Source organism: Podarcis muralis, chromosome 15 (genome assembly GCF_964188315.1).
Source record: "Podarcis muralis chromosome 15, rPodMur119.hap1.1, whole genome shotgun sequence".
NCBI classification, from domain to species: domain Eukaryota; kingdom Metazoa; phylum Chordata; class Lepidosauria; order Squamata; family Lacertidae; genus Podarcis; species Podarcis muralis.
In genome coordinates, this window is record NC_135669.1 from 16,111,664 (window position 1) to 16,124,386 (window position 12,723).

The 12,723-nt window shown below is 48.5% G+C and overlaps 1 protein-coding gene across 1 annotated transcript in view; it reads right to left on the reverse strand.

Moving 5' to 3' along the window:
* The window catches only part of LOC114585186 (putative FXYD domain-containing ion transport regulator 8), a 39,580-nt gene that overhangs the window by 15,716 nt on the left and 11,141 nt on the right, over positions 1-12,723 (reverse strand). The window contains exons 2-6 of the mRNA XM_077919805.1: positions 4,880-4,939; positions 4,284-4,322; positions 4,104-4,178; positions 3,219-3,255; positions 1,478-1,540 (exon numbers count right to left, since the gene is read on the reverse strand). Of these exons, the coding sequence (XP_077775931.1) occupies positions 1,478-1,540; positions 3,219-3,255; positions 4,104-4,178; positions 4,284-4,322; positions 4,880-4,937 (272 nt within the window). The 5' untranslated portion in view covers positions 4,938-4,939. The remainder of the gene's footprint in view (positions 1-1,477; positions 1,541-3,218; positions 3,256-4,103; positions 4,179-4,283; positions 4,323-4,879; positions 4,940-12,723) is intronic.

The following is a 12,723-nucleotide window of genomic DNA, read 5'->3' on the forward strand; positions in this document are numbered from 1 at the left end:
AGCGATGGAGCATCACGTCAAAACAGCATGAGGGAAGTGAAGAGAAACAGACTCACACGACAACATCGAACTGGAGGCAACGGTCACCACGGATTAACATTACACAGGTGGACGGTATTGGCAGTAGTTGGGGGTGGGGGAGTTTTTTTAAAGAGAGAACCGATGTTCCAGGACACAGCCCAACGTGGACACAGAGCTGGCAGCATCTCCCTGCAAGGACCCAGGCAGGTCCTTCGCCTCAGCCTCTCTTCACATTGTTTGCATCTGAGGTCCGCTTGTCCGTTGTCTGGTCTCTAGATCTACAGGAGAGAAAAAGGAAGGAAAGGAGAGGTGGCAGCCTGGAAATTTCAGCTTTGCTGGCGGTGGAGCACAAGGGGGAGGACACGCTGCCTTTCTCGGAAGGGGCCCAGATTGGGCATGCTGGTTGTGTCTGACTTGCGTGGTTCAAGATCAAGAGATTGCATCTGCTCGTTTATCTTAAAGACACACATTAGGAGAAGAAGCGGCAGGCAGCCGCCTGTGGCTCCCACACACCTCTGCTTGCAACAGCCTGCAAGGCCATTTCTTGGCCGGCTGCCAGGAATTTTGCATTCACAACTAGCAGTCACTCAAACAACTTGGCAGGAGGGGAGAACCCAAGTTCAAGGAAAACACCATCTGCATGTGAGTGTGTCTCTGCCTTTGAGAGGGACAACATTCAACAGAGAAAACAGGCTTTGCAAAGGCAGAAATCTGCAGCCACTACCGGGGATTAGATCAGGCCTCCATAAGGAGCTCAAAAGGAACATGTTCCAGCTCCTAGAACTGGGGCTTCTGCCTTGCTGTTCATCCAAGGCTCCTCCTGCCCCCCAGCTCCACCCAGCAGTCTCTGGGAGAGGGTCATGGGGGGAGGTGGGGGGTGATGCAGCTCCAGTGTGGGAGGAATGCTGAAATATTTGCACCCCCATTTCATCTTTTCTCTCCTTTAATTGGCAGAGTTGGGAGACAGGGCAAGAGCCCACTGGAAAAGGAGAAGCTGTAATTAGTGTTTGTTATCTTCCAGCTCAGGAAGGTTTCAAGCCTTGACTCTGACTTCCTTTTGCACAGCCCTTTCCAGGCACAGCTCTATGTCCATGTGTTTTCCTTTATTGTCCAGGCATTTTCCCCAGAGAAACTCACATTTTACCACTGAATCACAGCAAATGGCTATCCATAGAAACCCCTGGGGTGTCACTGGTTTTGTTTGTTTCAGTATAAATGCAATAAAAAATAAACGAGCAAGAGAAGAAGCAAAAGAAACCCACCCTCAAGAGATGCTGCCCTCATGTAGCCAAAACTGGGGAAAGAAGCCAGAAGCCCTCTCCAATTCTCAAATCACTGTAACCACATTCCACAGAACAGAAATAGGGTGAAGCGGTGTGGATGGGTCAGCCTTCTGCCCAAGCTTCAGTCCACCCCATTGTTATTGCCACCCCATGCAATGCCACACAGCACTCACTTCCTCTCTGGAAAGCTCACCTCGTAATTTCTGTTCAGTTCTCTGCTTTTTGTGCTCCTGTTGCTGCAGAAAAGAAAAGAAAAAAGACCATCTGAAAAATGTCCCTGACTCCTCCATGTACATTTTGTCCTTGTAAGGAGCACTCAGGTAAGCTGCTATGTCGGAACACAATATCTGACCACCCACTCCTTTTGGTCTGGCAATTCCCACTACCAGACAAAAGGGACAAGAGAGTTTTTGAAGACGTCCCAAATGCCAGGCAGGGAGAAACTATTTCCCATTCAACCAAGAGTTCCTAGAAAATTGGCCATGCAGTTAAAGTGGTCTGTCTGCTTCTGCAAACCAGCACTGCTGTCACACAAAGCATCCTGGCTGCTTCCTCTTGCAGCCAAGACTTCTACGCACAAAAGAAACATTTGAGCACACAGACTGCAGGCAGAGTCAGGAATTCAGAGCGTATCTGAAGCACTCCTTCAAAAGCACCCTTGGTCAGGTGCCAGGAGGCTCTTTCCCCACGCAGAAGGAGGAGGGACCCTCAGGAAGCTTCTGCACAGCAAATATGAAAGGCCCTTACCATTTGAGGCAATCAAATTCTCCCCCTGTGCCTCCTCATCTCCAGGAGCCCTGCAAAGAGAGACAGAGAGTGCAGTGGAATGGCCAAATTGCCTCGTGCCCCAGCTGGGATTAGGGGAGCAGGCAGGGGCCTATGAACGGCTGGTGTTTCTGGCCACAGTTCTGTAAAGACTGTTCTCATGTATTTTTCCATCTTGGGAATCTATAATTACAGTACATTTACAATTTAAAGACACCTAAGAGGGACACTTCCCATCTCAGCCTGCCTGAATCTCAAGGCCATCAGCTGTCAAGGCAACTCCTACAGAGACACCTGAAGCTACCTTTATACAGAGTCAGACCATTGGTTTGGATTTGATATCCCGCTTTATCACTACCCTAAGGAGTCTCAAAGCGGCTAACATTCCCCTTTCCCTTCCTCCCCCACAACAAACACTCTGTGAGGTGAGTGAGGCTGAGAGACTTCAAAGAAGTGTGACTGGCCCAAGGGCACCCAGCAGCTGCAGGTGGAGGAGCGGGGAATCGAACCCGGTTCACCAGATTACGAGTCCACTGCTCTTAACCACTACACCACACTGGCTCTCTGGTCTCCCAAGCGTGGTATTGGCTACACTAACTGGCAGCAGCTGTCCAAGATTTCAGGCAGGGGCTTATCCCATCTTCTAGCCCTACCTGGAAAAGCTGCCTGGAAATGAACCACAGACTTTCTGCATGCAACACAGATGCTCGAACACTGAATTATGGTTTCTTCCCCAAATGTCTTAAGGGAAAGTACAAGGATGCTTTTAACTTTGCTCCCTGGGTCTAAACTGGATGTGACATGCTGGCCTGTAGTTGCCCATGCAAGAAAAACAGCCTTGCAGGCTGAGGTGGAAAAGGAAGAGAAGTTGGTGTGTCTGGAATTTTGGGCAGAGAGATCAAAAGTTCTTCTCTCAGCTACTCCTTCCAAGGCTGCTTTTATTTCAGTCAAAAAACACACACTTGATCTAAGCTGGAGGAATCCAACTGGAGGAATCCAACTAGAAGGTTGCAGCCACTGTGGCCCTTGCTCCCTGGAATAGGATGTCATTGTATTTCAAGTTTGATAGGAGTAATGAATGGATGGGGCGGGGAAGGGGCTGAGGTGTCACCCAGACGGAACCCGAGGATCCTCCATGCTGCCACATACCTTGGCTTTTGGTTGAAACTGCACCTACATCTTCTGCCTAGGAAAAGAAAGAGCATGCCATGAACGTGGAACCAGAACCTCAACAAAGGGTTGCCTCTGGAAATTGGGCAGATGTCCCTCCAAAGCATCACTGGGCATAGTTCCCACCAGAGCCCTCCTCAGTGGCAGGCTATCTCCATGCTGCTGCTGCAGCCCACTTCATCCCATGGTGGTGTATCTAAGGAATTCTTGGGTCTCTGGAAACTAGTGAGAACATTCAGAGCTCATTAGCTGAGCAACAGCTCATCCTCTGTCTGCAGGAGCAGGAACCAAACCACTCCTCTCCCGTTCTTGCTACCCAAGAGAGAAGAGGGAGAAGAAGAGAGCCACAGCTGGGATGGGAGGCTCTGAAGCTGCCTCCTGAGTAGGCAGGTTTCATTTAGGCTGTAGTAGAGGAACTGAAGGTACTGCATGGGAGGAGGGGGGAGGGAAGAGGAGCCACCCAGGCGGGGCCTCAGTGTCCTCCACATATGTCACCACACATCTTGGGCTTCGGGCCAGTGTTTTAGACTGATGGCAACTTTTCATATTCAGAGCAGCCCTGTCCCTCGCGGCAAATTTAGGCAGCGCTGTTCAGGCCAAGCCATTTTGCTGCTTGAGGTGCAATAGATTTGGCGCCCACAAGCCAAATCACACAGCAGTCAAGGGTGGCCAAATTATTTTGGCACCAGAGGCAGAAAATCCCAGAGGTCTGCCTTCCCCTCCTTGAGATTACACAATATGCAGCAATAGCCCATTAATAAGCTGACAGCTTGTTGCCTTTTTATGACGCCTTTCACTCTGCCGCCTGAGGAGGCTGCCTCACTCTACCAAACGGGAGGGCTGCAGAGAAATTTGCAGACTCACTCAGTATAAGGAGGATCCCCACAGTGAAGAAGACCACAGCGAAAACCAAGCCACCGATCCGAAGGGTCTGGTAGTCTGGAGGGGGAGAGAAAAGGAAGATGCTGCCCGCTGCTGCATTTGCAAACAGGTCGCAATGCCCAGAAACACACAGCACAGGAAAGGGTGCTTAAAGATGCTCACCATAGTTAAAGGGGTCTTTTTCCTTCTCTTGATCAGTCACTGGAAATAAAAAACAGAAGAGCCCCATGAATATGAATCCATCCACAGCAAAATACATGAGAATCCATTTCCCCCAGAGTGTGTGTGTGTGTGTGTGTGTGTGTGTGTGTGTGTGTGCATTTTCTGGGCAGAGAAACTGGGGCTTTTGCTACCTGGGGCTTAGGGAGTAGCCAATGGAGTGGGAGAGATATCAAGAGGATTTATTTCTGTAAGTGAATGCTTTGCAGGTGTTTTAGCTTTGAAAGCCTGATTACATACCCACGAAAATTAATTCAATAGTACAAATACCCGAGTCACCCGAGGAGATAATGCTTCACCACAACACTTTCATCACACAGAGAAACAGTGGCAGAATGAACCTGTGTGTGCTCCTAAAGGCTCAAGAAGCAAAGACCTCTCCCGAGTGCCTTGCCCTGTTCTCTTGAAGAGTCTCTTCATCAGGTGGCCCCTCACTCTCCAGGGATGGCACTGGCAGCAACCTCAGGCAGAGAGCATTGGGTTGGGGCAGCTGTTTTCATGAGACCCGTTCTCCCCACCCATCCAAGACTGCTACCTACCATCCACCAGCATCGCTGGAACCAGCAGAGAGCAGAGAAAGATCAGCCCCGTTTCCATGGCTGCTGAGGAGGAAGAGAGAAAGCAGAAAGGGGGAGAAGGCGGTCAGACCAAATAAGGGCCAATGGGAGATGTGTGGCAACAGGACAGTTAGCACTGCAGCAAGTCAGCCCACCCTCCAACCTGTGGGATGTAATCCTTTGGAGCAGTCAAGTACAACATTTCCTGTTTGCCTAGAGTGAACATGCATGGGGAATGTTGGTCCAGCCAGTTGCACTTCCTGTTACACCTGGCTGGAGCATCCTTCCTTCTGAATGTGACTAGTAGGTAGGCGTGACCTTCCCATTGGGTGCCATTGGGGAAAGGGTGCCATCGTGTCCGCCCCTCCGGGACACACAACCCTGGGATGCGTGCCACGCCCCCACGAGCAACACACCACACCCCCAGGACACACGCCAGCCTCTCCCCCGCCTGTTCTCTGCTCTGGGGGCTGCAGCATGTTGCTCCACCACTGGACCTTTCCAGACCTAGTAAAAGACCAAGTCACGTAGCCACTTCCCTTCTTTTTCATCCTGCCTGATTCACCTGGACTGTACTGCTGGCTGTCAGCCAGCAGACCTTGGTTATCTCCCATTTGGGGTAAACCTGTTTGTACATATTTGTAACTTTAAGCCTAAAGCCTGCCTTCAGGGATCACATTGTGCTCTGCCTGATCATGAGGAAAACTTCTTTTTGTTACTTATGAATAAGACTGTTGGGTCTTTATTCTTTTAGGAGGGATCCAAGGGATCTTACCAGGAACATATCCAATCTGGGCAAGCCAGATTGAATTGCTTATTGTCTTAAGAGACTCACATGAGTCTGCAACCAGCTTCTTGCTGTGTAAAGGGGGGAATGCACTCTGCTGTATAAAGAAACTTGCTAGCGCGAGTTAGGAAGGATTATAGTAATCAGTATATCCTCTCCTATTACCCACAACATTCCCATACAACCCTGTTGCAACTCATTGGGCCCATTTTGTGTTGGACAAGGAATCCTGTGACATCCCCCACAGTGGGAAGATCTCTACCAGATTCCCTTGGCAGTTGCCTCCTATCTTTTCCAGAGCAGCTGCCCACTCACTGCCCAGGAGCAGCACATGTCACCCTCCAAGTGGGCTTGAAGGTCGGTGGCTCAAAGCCCTTTAAAGTCAAACTCTTAAAATATCACTTAAAATACACAGAGTAGCAGAACAGCACAAAACGTGAGCTTTTAAAGCCTGCTTAAAACCAACAAGCAAATAGGCTTGCCTTGTCCCAGGCCATAATTTGGTGGGGGAGGCATTGCCGAAAGGGCTCCATTCTGTGTGCCTGCCAATCTAATAGTGTTCATAGGTAAGCATCTCAACAGGTCGTCCAAAACAGATCTTAAAAGTACAGGCTGCATTGCATTGGTGGGAGCAGTCCCTAAAATCATCTGAAACTAAACATTTAGGGCTTTAAATGTCTTGAAATGGGCTGGGAATGTGGGGAAATGCGCAGCCAAGACCACAACTGTGTAATTGTTAGAGAGTCACAAACGGGGGTATGATGTCACATAACCTCTTTGTGGTGGAAAGGGAACAATAGAAAACTTAATATTCTTCTTCCTCTCACTGCGCACAATCTTCTTCTTACTTACAATGGGATAGGTTGCCAGCAAGCTCTCTCCAAAGAACACACACCATTTTTGAGCTGAACAATGGGCTCTTGTAACTTTTAATTATTATTAATTGCCTGCCTGATTTTCATCACTGTATCTATCTGGCACGTCTTTTGGCTTGAGTAAACTTTATATTTTCTTCTTTGCCTAAAACAGGCCTGAAAGTGATTTCTTTGTGAAGAGGGAACTCAGATGGGAGATGGTCCAAGTCTGCCTAAGCACCCCAGGGATAACATAACATTTCTTTTTAGAAGGCTGCACAACCTTGCCTCCGAAGCTTCTAAAGATAAGCTGCACATGGATGGTGATTTTTAACTCTGCTGAAATAAATATTTGCTTTCTTGCAGAAGTGAAAAGCAGGATAATAAATTACGTAGTAATTAAATATCCTCTCCTACCCTCTAAAATCCATCCAACAGGAAACATACTGGTGGCCTGTATAACTGGTGCAATATAGGCATCATATGTCCCATCATATGTCCCACCCAACCTGCATCCTGTACCAGTTTTGGTTTCTGAACCATATTAAAAGACAGCCTCAAATAAAGTGTATTGCAGTAGTCTAGGCTGGAAGTCACTAATGCATGAATAAAGGTGACAAAGCCCAACAGTTCTAGATAGGGTCACAGCTGGTGCACCAATGGGAAGGGAGATTTACCTATGAGGTTCTGGATCTATTTCTCCCCCATCTGTGACCCAGGCCCAACTCTGTGCAACAAAATTTCACACTGGTGCTGATGCTGGGAAGTTGTCCTGTATATGGGATTGCCCTTTTTTATATGAAGGATAGATGCTGTCCCTGTCTGCAAACAGAGCCCCATTTGCTGCCTTGATAACTTATAGCCACCAGTCACTGGAGTCTTTCTTCACAGGTCAGAAAGCACTCAGCAAACTCGTACCTTGGAGTGCTGCCACTCAAAGGGTGTATAGTTCTCTCAAGTGCCCTTCAGGTAGCCAAACCTTGTGTTCCATCCTGCAGATTACTCAGGGCCAAACTACTTTTAACGTGTCTGTGGGGTTGTTGTTGTTTTTTTAAAAGATAATACAGTTGTACCTTGGATCCTGAACACCTTGGTACTCGGACATTTTGGCTCCTGAATAACACAAACCCGGAAGTGAGAGTTCCAGTTTGCAAACATTCTTTGGAACCCAAATGTCCAATGGGGCTTCCACAACCAATCAGAAGTTGCACTTTGGTTTTTGATTGTTTTGGAAGTCAAACGGACTTGCGGAAAATATTCCGTTCGACTTCCAAAGTATGACTGTAGTTCTTTTATCACTGGGGATAAGGAGCGCTACAGCCATGACCAGGACTTCAGCCCTTTCCCTCTCTGTCATGGTGTTGGCAAAAAAATACCAAAAGCACCATCTGCTATTTCTGTTGGGAGGAAAGCTGTGAAAGAATCTCTGGTCTACCCCCAAATGTCACCACAAAAATATAATGCAGCTGGAACACATTGCCCAGCCACAACACACACACACACACACACCAGCATTTCATGCCAGGTCTGCAACTGAGAGGCAGTGTGCCTCTGAGCATACACAGCTTTCCCTCCTTGCCGTCTTGAATGTAGAATCCACCTTGGTAATTAAGCTGTATGGATATATATAAATAAATAAGAATGATAATCACAATGCACCGTGAGCCCGTGTGTGACGTTTCTCTTCGGCAATGTGGCGCTTCCTTTGCTGGGCAGGTAAGGAGTCCGTAGGGGACTTCATTTCATGACCTGCAGCACACATCCTGCCTGGCTTGCCAATCCTCCACCCCAGAGCAGAAAGGGCTACAGGCAAAGAAGAAGCAGGTCCCCCCCCCCCATGAACCTCTTCCTGGGTGCTGGACAGAGCCACTGAGCTAAGCCTCAAAAGCCATGGGTGCAGGATCCAAGGCCCAACCAGCAACCTCCCTCCCTCCACCCACAGCTACAGAACAGGCACTGGGATGCCTGGGGTGTAGAGGGTCCTTCTGCCTGACCACTGACTCTGCTGCCCCAAGCCTTCCCCAAGCCGCCTCTTGCACTGAGAGTCACAGCCAGGGCCACAGAGGAGCAAACCATCCCTCAGGGATGCATGTAACAAGAACATGGAAGATAGCCCCTGAAAGGATTTGATGCATTTGTCACCAGAGGATGTGGCAGTGGTGGCTGTTGCTTAGGGACATGCTAGACAAGACAGCTGGGTTCACCCGTGATCAGACCTCTCAACAACCACCGAATGGGAACAAGGACTCTGGCAGAGAATATTAATGCAGACAATATCATATTACAAGAAGTTGTGCAATAGAATGGCAATCATGTAAGAAATCTTATTGGACGCTCGGTACACATTGAATACTGTTGTGTAATAATGAAATATTGGGAAGGCTGTCTTAGAAGTAATATAGAACTAACTGAAAATGATTAAAATTAGATGGGGGGAATATTAATTTATTAATGCAGAATTGTTTTAACTAAGTTAGCTTAGTGTGGTGTAGTGGTTAAGAGCGGTAGTCATGTAATCTGGGTAACCGGGTTCGCTTCCCCGCTCCTCCACATGCAGCTGCTGGGTGACCTTGGGCTAGTCACACTTCTCTGAAGTCTCTCAGCCCCACTCACCTCACAGAGTGTTTGTTGTGGGGGAGGAAGGGAAAGGAGATTGTTAGCCGCTTTGAGACTCCTGAAGGGGAGTGAAAGGCGGGATATCAAATCCAAAACTCCTCTTCTCTTCTTCTCTTCTAAGTGGTTCCCTATATTTTGCAAATAGGTTTATCATTGTAAAGACCCTCTAGAACACGGGTAGGCAAACTAAGGCCTGGGGGCCGGATCTGGCCCAATCGCCTTCTAAATCCTGCCCGTGGACAGTCCAGGAAACAGTGTGTTTTTACATGAGTAGAATGTGTGCTTTTATTTAAAATGCATCCCTGGGTTATTTGTGGGGCCTGCCTGGTGTTTTTACATGAGTAGAATGTGTCCTTTTATTTAAAATGCATCTCTGGGTTATTTGTGGGGCCTGCCTGGTGTTTTTACATGAGTAGAATGTGTCCTTTTATTTAAAATGCATCTCTGGGTTATTTGTGGGGCATAGGAATTCGTTCATTATTATTTTTTTCCAAAATATAGCCCCCCCCCCCAAGGTCTGAGGGAAAGTGGACTGGCCCCCTGCTGAAAAAGTTTGCTGCCCCCTGCTCTAGAATGACTTTCCTGTTTTGTTTGCTGTTGTTGTGATTCGTTTCATCAACGTGAAACATAGAACGATAACAATTTATGGAAGATTGTAAAGATAAAATACAAATCATGTTTAAATTGTATAAAATGATTCAGGGCAGCCCTTTCCAGGTATGGGGTGTGTGTTTTTCTGCACCCAGGCACAGCATCTCAGCAAGTGACCACTGGAACCTGTAAAACGGGTGGGAAGGAGGCAGAGAGAGCTGTGGAAACACTTCCTAGCAAAGCCTAACAGTTCAGCAGGGGCTGCCAGCTGGATGCCACCTGTCCAAATGCTGCAACGCCAGATTTGGGTCTGCCTGCTGTACCTTGAAGGGCAGCCACTGAGCTGGGCAAGTGGCTAGAATCTGTCCTTGGACTTCCCTTTGTTAACATGTCCCTGAGCCAGAGCTTGCCACCAGCTGCATGGCATGGGAGGAGGAACAACAGCAGCCTGCTCCGGGGATGATAATAACATAGGTGTCCTTGCCAGTGCTGGTGAGCGGGGTTTCATTCGGCACAGCAAGAGGAGCCCCAAGGACCTCCTGTCTGCAATATGGGCATGTTCTGCTGGGAGTCTGCTTTCTGCTGCTGCACCTGGAGAGACCTTCTCTCATCTTGGGGAGCAGGGAGCTGTTTTTGGCTTCAACACTGAGCAGAGCCCCGTCTGGAAGGCTCCCCACCAGAGTCTGGTTCTCATGCTCCACTCAGCCCTTTCTGCGGCAAGACAAGCACTTCTCCAGCCATCCTTGATCCCCAAGATTAGTCAAGTGTGCCAAGGGATTCCTGTGCAATCAGAGTCTCAGTCACCCATGAAAAGGATCAGGGATTTTATTTAAAGCATCCAACTTTTCTGTGGAAGTCCCTTGGGTAACCTAATAAATGGTAAGAGCCAAGATCAAGCCGCAATGAGAACTACCCAGTGAGTCAAGTGTGCTCTGTTCCTACTGCTATTATTCTGCTGTCTAAATTGTCCATCCAGTAGTCTCTGCCTTGAGGACAGCAGTCAGTCTGGGGACTAATGCATCATTTAGCAGATCTATCATGCAACAAGCCGTTTTCTTTTGTGATTTCTCCCTCCTCCTAATGGCCAGACATAAAGCGGCCTTTGAGCAAGATCAAAGAGTGAGATAGATACTCTGCCTGTTCAGTGTTGCCTGCTCAGCTGCAGTCCTCAGCATGAACTGGGCCTCTCCTCTTCTTAAATATTAACCATGAAATCCACAAGACCTCTCCCAGGATTCCTCTCCAGGATGGAGATGGAGGGGTACTGTGGGATCCTGACCAGTAGATGGAGACGGCATAGAACCCTCATGACTAGAAGCCACTGATAGCCTCCCTCTGACCAAGAGGACCCCATGGCAAAGCTTGTCATTGAGGAAATCTTCCCCTCAAGTAATGAGCAGCCAGGCAAAACCAAGCTTCTTGCTGGTGTGTCTCAGAAAGTTCCCCATGCCAAGGGACTTGCTTTCAGCTTCCTACACCCAGTGTGCTACAGAAAGGGCAGCCTTCCACACAAGCTATTTCTTCTCCCACGTGCAAGGACCCTCCTGCAGGAGAGAAGAGGGTAGGGGTGGGGCACCAGCCACGGCTTTGTTGTGCCAGCCACAGATGTCAAGGAAAGGGCTGCCAGCCTCCACATGCTGCCCCAGCCCTATGGCAGGATCTGGCACACAGCAAGCAAAGACAACAGTATGGCCACCTCCTCCTCCTCCTCCTGCAGCATGTAATCCAGCTGGAGAAATATTTGGGATGCTTTTGTTTTGCTGGCCAATAGCTCCATCATTCATGCGAAGAAAGAGATTAATGGAATACAAAACTTAACACAGGCTTTTCACATTTAGGGAATTTACATATGCAAATATATCAGTGCATGCTTTAGTACGAGAGCATGGATTTCATGTGCTAATCAGGCAGCTGCTTGCTCAACCACAAAGCAAAAACTCAGAGAAAGTTTGCAAAAATGCTCCAAAGCAGTAAAGCAAAGATCTGTGATAAGCATTTACTGGTGAGCAGCACTGGAAAGCTGCACTGCTGGGTCACTCGCACCAAGAGAGAGGAGGCCAGGGTGGGTGGGGAACTGAAGAACACACATGGCCAGCCCAAAACAAGATGACGTCTTTCCCTGGTCCAGACGCCATCTGGACTGGTAATTAGTGAAGGGGTGTCATCCTCCACTGCTCCTCACCTGAGACAAAAGGCTGAAAAAGGGAGCCCAGGTAGGTCGCGTGGCAACAGATCAGAATGGTGGTGGTGATGGGGAGACGAAAAGGAAATAGTTGGGGGGCACCTTCCAAAATCCCCAACTGAGGAAGTCCCTTCAGTCTGCCTTATGACATTGCACAAGGTCTGAGGTTACCCACCCCCACACTTGACCATTCATGACTGCTACACACCAGTACTGCACATACACAAGGGCACACACCTGAGTCCAAGGTGAGCACCTGCTCCCATTCAGGGACCTCAGCATAAAGGTGAGTGTAAATAGCAGCCTCAGTCCTTTTGAGGGTGCAGGGCAGCCCAGTCAGAACACCATGGACTCCATCCTTTGAAAATGGGCTCTTCATTCTGTGTTTACTCGGCTATAATCATATATTTCAGCCACACACAAAATCCGCCCACCAGGCTAGAGGGCAACATACCTAGCGTTGGATTTTAATTGGAAGGGAGGGATTTCATCAGATAAATGAGGACATTCATTTCATCTCAGTCTTCTTTATAACGTGCATTAGAAAATGGACTTTTAGGACTGCACAAACATTCACCTTTCCCTTTTGCTTTTAAGTTACCCCCGGTGCACAGCAGAGGCAGCCAAGCCAATCCTGCACCTGTCTGTAGCTTTTCATGATGGTTTTTGCAAGTTCTGCTGCCTAGTCACACAGACACACTCCCCGCCCCCACTCTCAGTTTGCCTGCCTGCCTCCCCTCCTCCCTCCTAAACCAATCTGGACGACCCAACTTCAGGATTTGTTGTTGACTCATTG